This window comes from Urocitellus parryii, chromosome 1, assembly GCF_045843805.1.
Source record: "Urocitellus parryii isolate mUroPar1 chromosome 1, mUroPar1.hap1, whole genome shotgun sequence".
Classification (NCBI taxonomy): Eukaryota; Metazoa; Chordata; class Mammalia; order Rodentia; family Sciuridae; genus Urocitellus; species Urocitellus parryii.
The window spans coordinates 12192688-12206268 of record NC_135531.1 but is presented as its reverse complement, the minus strand read 5'-3'; the positions used below and the strand labels follow the sequence as shown (position 1 = coordinate 12206268).

General features: G+C 42.4%; 1 protein-coding gene across 1 annotated transcript in view; it reads left to right on the top strand.

The window, feature by feature from the left end:
- Positions 1-13581, top strand: part of Dnah5 (dynein axonemal heavy chain 5) — a 218748-nt gene that overhangs the window by 127111 nt on the left and 78056 nt on the right. The window contains exons 52-55 of the mRNA XM_077791415.1: positions 1262-1434; positions 5594-5724; positions 9176-9329; positions 10030-10297. Of these exons, the coding sequence (XP_077647541.1) occupies positions 1262-1434; positions 5594-5724; positions 9176-9329; positions 10030-10297 (726 nt within the window). The remainder of the gene's footprint in view (positions 1-1261; positions 1435-5593; positions 5725-9175; positions 9330-10029; positions 10298-13581) is intronic.

Sequence of the window (13581 nt, the reverse complement as noted above, 5' to 3'; positions counted from 1 at the left end):
ATGAAAGGTAGCAAAAATGAAGATAATTATTTACTCAAGCCATCTGGATGTTGAAACTAAAAAGGAAAATCTCAATGAGAAAGCATTGAATGTAGTTGGAAAGAGACAGTGATGTGAAGGGAAGCTTTAGAGCCTATGGTTCCATGAAAAGAGGAGACAGAGTACATTTCTCATGAAAAGAGGCTGTGCTCCGATTGGTTTGCTTCAGAAATAACCAGGCTCATGAGGAATATTATTCTTTCATTAAATAACCTCTTCTAATACTGAGGATATATTTTAAGTTAATGTGCATATCTAAAAAGGCATGTTCAAAAAAGCTGCAGTTTATGCCTTCTAAACGATGGGAAACATAGGGCAGTCCCTGTATGCGTGATCTGTCAAAAGTTTTTGAGGGATAATTGCAGAAGGTTCATTGCTGGGCTATGCAGTTGGAAAGAAGTGAATACATTTTATTTTAAATCAGGTTAAATACATAAAAATCCTGTAAGGGGATTTTACTAGACAGTTAACATTTATTTTGTATTTATTTGTTTGAGTTACCTGATTTTCTCTAATTCAGACAGGTAAATAATTAGATTATGGTTTTCAAGGAGCAAGAGCAACTGCTATGTCTTTGGGGTGGGGTGGGGTCCAGAGGCAAACAAAACCTTTTGTGACTTCAGAGCACTTCATTTCTCAAAGCTTGCTGATCATTTATGTGAGAATTGTCACTACTGAAATTTGGCTATTGTAGCTCAGCCTTTTCTCTCATACCTTAAAATGCCCTTCTATCTTTACCATTAAATTTACCATCAACTGAAATTTCTAAATCATAGAAGTTCCCCGGGCAAATGCAATGACCTTATTCTTTTTATTCTTATTTAAAAAGTTATGTAATTCTTGACCTCCCTTGAGATTTTGATGTTAAGTCCCTACTTTTTTCACTTTCATTTTAATCATTAAGCTCGTATCTCTGAAAGGATCTTTGAAATGCAGTGTTTAATTGTGATTTCAAATTAAATTCAACGAGTACATTATTTCAAAGTGCCTCTTTCTAGACAAGAAAGAATTAGGGCTGCCAATGATTGTAGAAATCCTAATGCTTCCCCTATTTTTTTCCCTAAAAATTCATAATATGGCATTTTAATGAAAATTAATATTATTCAGTTTTATTAATAATTTTCATATTATTTAGGGCTATGAGTATATTAATAGAGGTTGAGGGAAGTAGTGAAGCCCGGCAATTTGAAGAAACTTCATTGAATCTTCTTCCCCACCAAAGGTGAAACATCTGAGGAGCCTGATGCCGAAATGCCCAAAGTGTATGAGCCAATTGCATCTTTTCATCAACTGAAAGAGCGTTTGAATCTGTTCCTGCAGCTGCATAATGAGAGTGTCCGCGGCGCTGGCATGGACCTGGTGTTCTTTGCAGATGCGATGGTGCACTTGGTCAAGGTACAGTGGCCTTGCCCAGTAGCACCTCCTGGGAGTGACACACACTTGGCTTTGTTCCAGAATTTCCCCACTTTCCAATTTGGTCTCCTAGGAGACTACTCAGCTTCAAAGTGAACTCAGGGCTCTATTCCAATTTAGCTTCTAAACCGAGAGCAACATGTCACACCTCACAGGCTTAAAATAAGAGCATGTGTACTTCCAGTGTGTGATGTGATAATTTTATTCAGTGTTGCTACACAGCTGTCAGCTCAGTGTTTTCACCACGTAGAATGAACGTGGTTGACATCAGAGTTCAGAGTAAAGGCAAAGTCTGCTTATTTGCGTATCACGTGAAGATTATCACTATAAAGCAGTGCATAAACCTTGAGGACATTATGCTAAGTGAGACAAGCTAGACACAAAGGGCAAATACTGAAGCACTCCGTTCCTATTAGGTACCCAGAATATTAAAAAACAGGAAGGATAGATAGATGTTGCCAAGGGCTGGGTGGAGAGGGGAGGTGGGAGTGTTAAATGGGGCACAGAGTTTCAGTTTTGCAAGATTCAAAGACCCCTGGAGATGGATGGTATTGCTAGTTGCGTCCCCTTGGGACTGTGCCTGTCTCTATTAGACTGCACTTAAAATGGTTGTGGTGGTAAATTATATGTGCATTTTGCCACAATTAAAACTAATAATTTAAAAGCATGCACATACAGTTGACTTTGAGCTGATGAAAATTCCTTCAGAATGAAATTCCCCCAGGAAAGTACAGTTTCCATTCTACTTTGTCATTTGGATCATTATGGTATCTACTTGTAGAATAATGGATCCTCAAAGGTTAGAAGAACAATATGATATTTTACTCAGAAGCTTATGTGACTTCATTTATCTGTGGTGTAAGATAATGCCGTTTAAAACTCTGTGGATATTCTCACTTTGTTGACACCCATCACCTTTTCAGTCTAAATCCTTTCAGTTTGAAGCTGTCTTCTGTTGCTTAGGTTTAACCATGAGGAACAAGCTCATAAATACAAGTTGTCCCTTCTAATAATCACCAGACCTTAGATATATGGAGAGGAATTTAGAGCTTGTCTAGTGAAAGGTGATTGTCTCACAGCTTCTTTTCTCTGAAGAGCCAAGGGAAACCTTTCTATTAGTGCCTCTGGAATAAGTCTGAGAAGAGGAGGAAGAGGGGGATGAATCTCTCCAGCAAGAAGTCCTTAGCTTGGTGACACTGAATTCTCAGAATCAGAGACATCCAGTTGTGCTGCATGACTAGCCCTGTGCTCTTCCAAAGCAATTTATCACTGTTTGAAATTAGAACTGAATTTACAATAGGTTAAGAGTTAAAATTTTCAGGAAGAACAGACATCTGTCATATAATAATTAAATAAAGGGGGGGGGGAAGAAAAATGTCTTTTCCTAAATGGGTAATACCGAAGGCGACTTTATAGCCAAGTATCTGTTGGAGACAGTTGGGTTGGCCTGGGACTTCACATCCCCTGGAGCTACAGAGGAGGTTATTTATGTTAGTTTTGTGCTTGAGCGAGTTCACCCCAGCCATCTCTGCCCATGGTTTGCAGCACAGATCAATGAGCCCCTCTCTATCCATCTGGTTGTGCACTAGAGGCATGATGTTAGCTTAGGGCCTTGAAGGTGTTTTCCCTTCTTCTCAGCCTTCAGTCGATTTGCTCTGGAATTGGCCAAAGAATCCTTGACTGGAATTTTTGAGCCCAAATGGGACATTTCACGCTCTTGTTTTCTGTGCTCAGCACACTCAAGCTCTGTGTCGTGAGAATATGAGCCTTGAAATATGTGACCCAGTTATAAGATGAGATAGAAGCCAAAAGACAGAACTGGAGACAAAATCTGCAGCCAAATGGGATGTGATCCCAGTCAGTATATTTCTTAGCTCCCTTCTTCATTAGCATAATCATCTTTAAACCCAGGCTGTGTCTCTGTGTTACGCATCTCTTTGCCTCTTGAGTGAAAGTTCAGACTATGGTATTGGTGGTTTCCATGATCTACCCCTTCTACCATTCAGCCTGTGGGTCATGCCTCTGCCTTGTGCATAATCCAGGAAAATGACCTGCTTGGAGTTAGTGCATCCTGACCCAGAGCTGCTCACCAGTACAAATCCCCGCCCCCCGTGCTACACTGTGTAGAGTTTATCTGTGTGTCTGCCAGCCCTGCTAGACAGTAAGCTTGGTGAGTGCAGGCGCTAAGTCAGCTCAGTCTTCCCAGGACAAGTGAATGTTGAGATGGTCACACAGGGGACTCTTGATGAATTGTCTGGAATTTCAGGAGGTCTCCAGTGTGGGCCTGAACAATACTTTGCTGCCTCAGCTCCTGCACTTTCCCTGCCCCCTGCTGAAGTTCCCACCCTTAGGGGAACACCTTGGGACTTTCCTGACTCTGAAATTTTGTCTTATTCCTTCTAAGATGTCGCCTACCTGCTGCCAGCACAGTACCTTTGTCTGATAAACTTCTAGTCATCTTCCAAGATCAGATCCAGTTCCAGCTGCACACTGGAGTTTTGCCTGCCCTGAGCCAGGAATGTCTCCTTGGCCCGTCTTCCTCCCCCTGGCCGTTCCTCTCTGTTCTCCCATTCATGCTGGTTCTGCCAACAGGTCTCTCTCCTGCTATCGTGTGATCATCTGCAGGGCAAGATAAACATTTTTAATTTTTAAATACTTGCTAATGGGGTTCAAAAAAGAATTTCTCTATTTCACAATCCATACCTTATCGGTCGAAATAGCCCTATTTGAGTGTCTCACTTGACTGTACTTTCCTCCTGAAATATTTAAAAACAAGAGCCTGAGTTTTTAAATTCCCTTTTAAAGCCTTCTGTTTGTTCATGTATGTGTTCATTTGTCAAATATGTGTTGAGGGGGTACCCTGTGCCAGAGACTAGGAATGGGAAATTTTAACGTGGGACTTCAGCCCAGTTCCAGGTAAACATGTTGAATGACATTTCCTTAATGCCAGATAGACAAAATTCTTACAAACCCCTAATATATTCCCTCACATCACGTGAAGGAAACAATTATGGTTGAAACGTGGCAATTGAGGAAGCACACAAGACTTCCTCAGAAGTGCGGCTTCTGGTAGCTCCTTACCTGCACTGTCTCCCTCTCACACGTCTACCCTCTCACCCACTAGGACTTGGAGAGAGTCACCGCAGGGATGTGCTCTGAGCTGGGGAAGCAGCTGGCCTCAAGGCTGTCAGCTCCCCACAGAGCAGGGATTCCCCAGGATTCCTGCCGAAGTGGGTGAGATAGTCCAACAGGGATGGAGCACATTCCAACTAGAGGAGGAGATGTGGGGAAAGGGTGTTTGACAAAACCTTGGCAGAACAGAGAGCCCCAGTGACTCTCGGAAGCCTCCCTTCCCACGGAGAAGTGACCCCTTTTCAGCCCTAACCTCATTTGTTTTGGGTATGTGACTTTCCCAGCAGTACCCCAGGTTCCAACTGTAGTTAGGAAAGAAGGAGAAATAGTTAACCACACAAGGGAAAAGGATTGCCAAGAATTCTACACCTAACGCTTTCCAGGTGGGACTGGAAACCTTATGGTTTAAGTAGTTCATTTATTCCTACTTTATCAAGTAGGAATAAAGCCAAATAAATATGAACTTCCACTAAAAGGGGGACTTGGCATGGTCTGGGGCAAGTGATCATCATGGAGCAGCCTTTTGATCATCCTTTAATCACTTCTCTGTGGATGTTTTAGGTTCACTGTCTTTGCCAAAAAATAGGAGGGTGTTTCTATTGTGTATACCCTGTTTTAGGATTTGACTTCTCTTTGATTTAAACTCCTTTTTCAAATGTGGAGGATATCTTAATCAGTTGCACGCTCTGCGTTCTGAGGATAGACATTGGTTTGAGATGTCTGTTCTCTTCCCCATTGCAGTACAATGGGCTGGGCAAACTGAGAGGACACCTCGAACTCCCCATTACCTCCTTGACCACACAGAGCCCTGCCCTGTCCAATGCATCCTAAACACAGTACTGTTTCAGAAATGCCCTCATTCCTTCAACTAGCATCTCTTTCTGATCTTAAGATTGCTCTGTCTTCCAAAATGATTATTTGGCCTTATTTTCACATTGAAAAAAATGGAAAAAAAAACCAGTCTGTTTACATGTTGAAAGATCCATGCCTTTTCTATTCCATATTATAGATCTCTCGAGTCATTCGTACTCCTCGGGGAAATGCCCTCCTGGTCGGGGTGGGCGGATCAGGAAAGCAGAGCCTGACAAGGTTGGCTTCATTCATTGCTGGCTATACTTCCTTCCAGATCACTCTGACAAGGTAAAAAGCTTTGAATTTAACCTAGAGTGGATTTTGGAGAAAGGTTATCAGAGGCCACCTTGAGTTAAGAATGCATTTTTCTTATATACATTAAGAATCGCAACAGCTTTCCTTCTCGAACGTTGACTAAGTTTCCCCTTTCAACCTTTGTCATGGTCCATGAACATTTCACATTAACAACCTACTTTTGAAACATTTCAGCCTCTCGCTATAGTGAACGACTGCTTCCTTGTTTTGATGCCATATACAACACGAGTATTGTATTTTTTCTTTTGGTGCATTTCAGAGAAAACCTCTCTCTCCTATGCATTAATGCAGATTTCAAGAATGTTAATATAATGGAAAATAGATAAAAATGTACGTTGATTTACTCAAACCCTTCAAAGTGTCTTACTGAACACTGACTGTGTGTCTGGTACTGGCCAGGGGAGCGATGCTGTGTCAGTCAACTTTCTTAGTAGGACCAAAGAGTTATTTTGTCTCATGGTTTCAGAGGCTTCCTTCTATGGTCAGTTGGCCCTGTTGATTTTGGACCTGTGACAAGGCACAAGATCCTGATGGAGAGAGCTGGCCTTCTGGCAGCTGGGAAAGATGGGGTGTGAGGAGGGAAGGGTCCTAATACCCCTTCAAGTTGATGCCTCCAGGTCCTAACTTCCCCCCACTAGGCCCCGCCCCCTGAAGGTTCCACCTCTCAACAGCACCACAGGTTGGAGACCAAGCCTTCCACATAGGCCTTTGGGGGACATTCCAGAGCCAAACTCTGGCAAAGATGAAGTAGCTTGTGTCATGGTGGAGCTTACAGTGACTCAAAGGGGACAGACAAGGAGCCACTCATTCAATAAGGTGTGATTCGTCAGTGCTGTCTAAGATAGGGAAATGAGTGCAGAACAATTCTCCTGGGCCCATAAAAGAGGTGCCTTTAAACTAGGGAGTGATCAGGGTGTCTTCCTGGAGAAAATGAGGCTTCAGTTGAAAACCTGAATATGAGTAGGAATTATCGCAGAGAAGAGGAGCAGTCAGCACATGAGCCCTGGAAGAAGTTGCCTATGGCTGGGTGCCCAGTGAGAGGGTACAGATGGGAAGAGAAGAGACACAGGGTCCTGTGAAGGTCACTGAGGCGCTGAGACTTCCTCTGAGAGCAACAGGACACCATTGATGGGTTACCTCTAGTACTCCTCGTGGAAATGCCCTCCTGGTCGGGGTGGGCGGATCAGGAAAGCAGAGCCTGACAGATTCGGACGTGCAGTGAGTGAATGGAAGCAACTAAACTGGAATAGCAATGAGGCTGGGTCAGGGCAAGGTGTGACGGTGTCTTGAGTGAGTGGTGGCAGTGAGAATGCAGAGAGGGAGAACAGACCACTGGAAGCTGGGCCTCACGGACTTGGTGCATCCTGGTTTGGGGCTTGGGAAACTAGCGAGGTAGTTTCATCAAGAGAGGGGACCCCAGAGGAGTTGTCTTCAGGTATGTGTGTGTAGTGCAAGGAGAAAGCACAACTGGCGGGTGAATAGGAAGAGATCAGTGGAGGTGATGCAGAGCAGTTAAAGAGAGTTTCAGGATTAGCCTTGTTAAGGTTGGAAGCCAGTCTGGTAAGTTTAGTTGGAATGAAGATTATTTGAGGTTAATTTATAGATGTGGGAGTAGGAAGTCTTGCTTAGTGGGCATTGATGATGGGCAAAACATGTCATTGACCTGTCTCTTGGGGGAGTCTCATAGACACCTGCTAGGACAAAGGCTGAATCTCCAGGGTTGGAGAGTCTGTTATGCAAGCTGCGGTTGTTACGGTGTGTGTTTGGTCTGATTTAGAGGGTTCTTCTTGGAGAATAAATTTAAAGATTGCTTGCATTAGTCAGATTCTTGTTGCTTTGACAAAATACCTCAGATAACCCATTAGGGGAGGAAGGGTTTATTTCAGATGAATCCTTTGGTGAGCTTAGAACCCCTAGGATTCAATTTCTTCCCAAGATCCCACCCATACAAACACTGCTGCATGGGGGACCAAGCCTTCGACACAGGTGCCTTTGGGGAACATTCTAACTCCAAACCATATACTGCTCTTTTATTGAAGTAACAGGGCTGACAGAAATATGCTGTGTTTACCTTTGTATGATTCTTCTAGTTTGTGGACAGAGACAGAGCCAAATAAAATACAACCTACACAGGAAAAGGATTGGACTGATTTTTGTTCCTAACATTGTTTAAAACCTTATTGTTTTCAAAGCACTTTATTATGGATGAGATAGTTTGATTTTTTTAAACAACTCAGTGGGTTAAGAGGGCAATAGCCTATCTTGAAGTTGAAGTTCAGAGAGGCTGAGAATTGCCTGACCTCTCAGATGTAGCTGGAAATCGATTGTAGGACCTTGGTAGTCAATCCAGATTCCTAATGCATTGTGGCTTCAACTGCATCTTGGGGCCTCAGTAAATGTACCCTGGGGAAATTTTCACTTAGACAAGTCAGTTCCTCTGCATGTCACACAGGAATGACCCATCAACAATGAGGGAAAGGGCCAAAGTCTGCCTTGCCTAATCACCGCCTTTGAGATAGCGTCCCGCTCCTTAGGCCTTTGCACACATGTGTGGCTGAGGCTGGCATGAAAGGGAGGCTACCATTTGGGAACCATGAGCTTATAGATTTTAAAATAGGTCAGAGTACAGAAGTTAAATATGAGCAGCTTTTAACAAGTCAGATGGCCAGTTGCTCCTGTGCTATGGGTTGCAAGTTTCTTGAATGATGGAAAGGACAAATAATAATTTACTAAGTCTCAGTCTCCAAGATTAGAATATTTTTATTTTTACTTCTGGCAGTAACAGATGACTCTTTATTGAGACCTCGCTAACCTTTCTTGATTCTGACTTGTAACTAAGATTTACTTTTGATAGAAGATTTACAGTGGGATATTCGTAGCATTTCTGGCGATTTTGGTATAGATTATTCAGAAAACTCTTTTATGTGGAATCCAAAGACGTGGAGGATAATAATCATATGGGGGCGTCAGGAGGGATCATTTGTAATAGGGCAGCTTCTCCCCATAAAATTAAAGCTTGAATTGATTTAAGTTATGAGATGTCTTCTAAAATACCAGTTTAAGATAGGGGGCTTTCAAAATATTCTGTCATTTCCAACAACTATTTTCAAAATGTTACATGTATTCATTCAACTGACATTTGCTCGTAGTAGTAGAAATTATATTTCTATTTCAGATTGGCTTTTCATTTTAGTTTTTTTCTTTATGTATAAAAACACTAATTGTAATGTTTTATGAAATGTGGAGTTTTAAAAATCAATTAGCCGGGAACATTTATATCCAGTAGATACTGTATGATGGCACAAAATCTGCGCTTTTTGCCTAGCTAACTGGTGTAAAGCATTATTATTACACGGATCTTTTTTTTTTTTTTTTTTGCCCTGAGAACAAGTTAGCTAACGACACAATGACAATATTTTTTCAGATCCTACAACGCATCAAACCTGATGGAAGACCTAAAGGTTCTGTATAGGACGGCTGGTCAGCAAGGGAAAGGAATCACTTTTATTTTCACGGACAATGAGATTAAAGAGGAGTCATTTTTGGAATACATGAACAATGTTTTATCATCCGGTGAGGTAGGATCTCACTTATTCTTCACACGTTTTATCTCTCCAGATTTTCTCTGCCTTAAGAACTTTCTCTATTTTCTTCCCTTGGAGTTTTGAATAAATGCTACTGGGGACTTGGTGATCGGTGTACAGAATGTTTTTTTTTTTTTTTCTATTGATTTTTTTTCTTTTAAACAATACTGGGGATTGAACTTGAACCCAGGGCCTCGGCAAGCACTCTACCCTTGAGCTCCATTCCGAGCCCTTTTTATTTCATTTTGCAACAGTGTCTGGCTAAACTACCCAGGCTGGCCTTGAACCTGAAGTTCTCCTGCCTTAGCCTCCCATGGGGAAGGGATTGCAGGCATACACCGTTGCAGCTCCTGTGTTTTTCAAGCATGAAGGTCCCAGTGAAAACAAGGGGCTAAGCATTTAAAACATGAGTGAGTGCCCCCAGTGACAATCGAGGAAACAGGGCAGAGGGGAGAAGAAAGGCTGCATTTTGGTGTGTTTGTTTTACCCACTTTGAGGGATGTGGCCTTGCAGTTAATCATAGAATTGTTGGTGATTCTGAGATGCCGTAGACTTCATCTTGAAAATTTCAGTTAAGTTTTAGAAGGCGCGTTGAAGACCCCAAGTGGAGGGAAAGCATCAGCTCCCGAGGTGTGTGTTGAGGTTTGTCTGGATGTGTGTGTCCCGAAGGAAGATGCCTGCACTTCTTTTTCAGGTCTCCAACCTGTTTGCTCGTGATGAAATTGATGAAATTAATAGCGATCTGACCTTAGTCATGAAAAAGGAGCACCCCAGGCGCCCTCCTACCAACGAGAACCTGTGTGACTACTTCATGTGCCGCGTCCGAAGCAACCTTCACATAGTGCTCTGCTTCTCTCCGGTGGGGGAGAAATTCCGAAATCGAGCTTTGAAGTTCCCTGCCCTTATTTCAGGGTGCACGATTGACTGGTTCAGCCGATGGCCTAAGGACGCCTTAGTTGCTGGTGAGTGTGGTGGAAATATTCATGTCGGGGTTTCTGGTTCACAGTGTTTGTTTATTCATGTATGTTCTGTGCCGTTGGCCATCTCTGTATTGGGTTGAACTGACTCACTTCATACAGCATTTGAGAATTTTTGCTATGAGATGTTGTTATTTTTTATTAGGTAGCTGATTTTTCCTGGAGCAAGTTTATCAGAGAATGAGACCTTCAGTTTCTACCCTTTGGGTTAATTTACAGTGACTGTAGTTTTTCTTGGGGTGTTTGCTGACTTTGCCTCCAATTGAATCCCCAGGCAGTTTTTGGGATGTCACAGGAAGACAGCAAGATGTTAATCTCACTGGTCTATTTAAGTGGGTTTGTCGGCCCCAGAATAGTTAAAACCAAGTGTCTCTTGGACATTCCCTCCCCATTTCTGCGATGCTGTAAATCAGAGAGAAAAACATTATCCCGCAATCCTCTAATGGCTTCTGTCCTTGACAAAGGCTGTTACCAGTTCTCCGATGGGAGCCAGCCTGTTCTGTCCAATCTTCCATCCCATGGGAACGTGATGCCTCTTTTACTCTGTAAGTGAAATTGGAACGGGAGAGTAGTGCAGAACGTGTTAGAGATTAGACATTTAATGTGCTGTTTTTTTTTTTCTTCCCAGATTTGGGTGTGAAATTGTCCATGGCTATTTTTAAAGCTGCAGATAATCCTGAACCTCTGTTTCAGAATTGTAGGGGAATCCTGATTCAGAGTGGTAGTTTTCAGATTTCTCATCTGATTTTATAGTTTATTTCCTGGTAATGCCTTACAGGTATCCCTACCAGATAAAGCACTGAAAGATGAAGGGTGAGGAGGTACTCTGGAATCTCCCCCTCTCAGCACCACCACTCTGCCCCTTCGACCCTGCCCCTCCAACTCTGTGGTACCCTGTGTGAGAATGACTGATGGATGGTCTAGAGATGGAGAAACTGGGGAGAGGGAAGCTGAGGGACTCATTGGAGGTGGAAGGAGCCAGTAGGATCAGTACTGGGGCTAGAACATGTTTTCCTATCTATCAACCATCCATCTCTCCATCTCTCTTATCTATCTGTCCAATCTATTAATCAGCTATCATATTGATCATTTATCTATACCTATTAATTTATCATGTATTTATCTTTCATGAATCTGTCATCTCTCAATCATATGTATAAATCAGTCAGTCATCTCTGTTTGTCTACTTTCCTTTTTTTTTTTTTTTTAAATAAAACTTATGTCCACTGGGGAAGTTTTATTATCGGCACACTATTCTTTGCAATAATGGTTTTCCAAGATGTGACTTTTAAATAAAAAATATCTTAACATGTTTGAAGTATGAGTGTACAGTGTAATTTTCTTTTTTGTTTTACAAAGCTTGAAAAAAATCTGGCAATTTAAAATTTTAAGTTCTATAAAAATATAAATAGAACTACAGGTCAGATTTTAAAATTCCTTGAAGTAGGATATGCATGCAGGGCACAAAACAACAGTATTTGAGAGTTATACTAAATTTACGATAAAATATTGTAATCAGTGTGCAAATGCTTTGTAAAATGTCACGTGAGATATTATCATTAGCAACGAAAAACACCAGGTGACATAACTGTCATTTAGCACTCTTAAAATGATTCAATTTATAAATAGAGTCCTTCCTGTGAAGTCCCTGCTTAATCATCCTTTCTTTTATAAGACAAACCATTCATCCTTTTTTTGTTAATTTCTCACAAATCTGTCCTATTCTTTTGAATCTCATTGCATCAGCCCATGCCAAGATTACGTAGAGGCAGGAAAACTCCCATTTCTGTGCTTCAGTTCCTTGCAAGTGTCCTGATCTTCGTGCATGAATCTATTTGTTCATCTGTTGGAAACATGTTTGTTGAGCTTGCTGGTGCAGTGAGCCAGGCATGTTGGAGGGTGAGGCACACCCATTTCTTTGCTCCAGATTCTCTCGGCAGGAAAGCTCATCCATAGCCTCCTGTATAATATGCCCCATTGGTTTTTATCTCCTGCCTAGTCTGTCTACTGGCTTGAAAGCTGTGCTCTCAACTGCCTGTTTGATCCATTCCCATGGATGTTTCACAGGTTCCCTGGATTTAATATCTGAAACCAAATTGGTTCCCCCTCTTAGAAAGTGCCACCATCATTCCTGAGACAGGCAATTGCAGGCCTCTGGGTCTTTTGCAGCTGCCTTTCCTTCAGCTCTCAGGTGTGATGCATTTCCACACTGTGTCATGGCCCTCCTAAATCCTGGGGGAATCTGCCTCTTTCTGTTTCACTGACCCCCTGCATCAAGCCACCTTGTTGCTCACATGAGAAAAACTGGTTGCTCTCTTAGGATCTCTCTTCCCTTGTCCTGTCTCCATCCATCTCAGACTGCCGACAGTAAAATGGTAAGAACACAAACCAACCGCACAGCTTTCTGCTTAAATCTCTCTGTGTCCTTCTATTACCCCTGGGGGAGAAGGGAGCCATTGGTATTTAGCATCACCTTCATAGCTGGGAAGAGCTGGCCCCTCCCCTGAGCTCACTCTCCCTCTCATGCCGGTTCCCTGGATCTTTGAACATGCCATTTCTTTGTCTCATGCAACTCCATCATCTTCCCATTCCCCACAGCACTCTATTCCCTTTATTTGGGTAATGCTAGCTCATCAAAATTTCCCCTCTTGGAAAATCTTCCTGTGCTTCCCCCTTTCCTGCACCGAGCAGTCTCCTGTTGTCCATCTCATAGCACACGGTGCTTGTCCTTCTTGAGACCAACCACAGTTTCCAATTCATAGACCTAATTGTGTGGCTCGAGGGTTAATGCTCATCCATCCACAGGTCTAGAATGCATGAGGCCAAGGACTACATCTTTTCTATTCACCACTAGGGTAGCTACTCGTGTCTGACAAGGTGTTCAGTGTTAAAACTCATCACCCTTCCACAGTTTGGCCCCAATTCCCTTTGTCTTTTCCAGCTCACCATGAACCTCTTTCTACCTAAGAGGCAGTCAATGACTGTCAATGACTGCCTCTTAGTGGGCCTGAGTCACCCTGAGAGGTCTTTTATGTAACCTTTCCTGTATAAAATCATCCCATTTTTATTCTCTTTGATTTGGGGGAATATAAAGAGATAACTTTATAAGGTTACCATTATTGATTCTCTCTGTTCATCTGTGTAAGAAAAAAATGATCACATGGTAAAACAAAGAAGTTTTCAGCGAGTGGGAGTTGTCCTGAAGATATCCTGTAATGCCAAGTAAAGCGCTCAGCATTGTGCATGCTGAGTTGTGGATATTGCGCTAT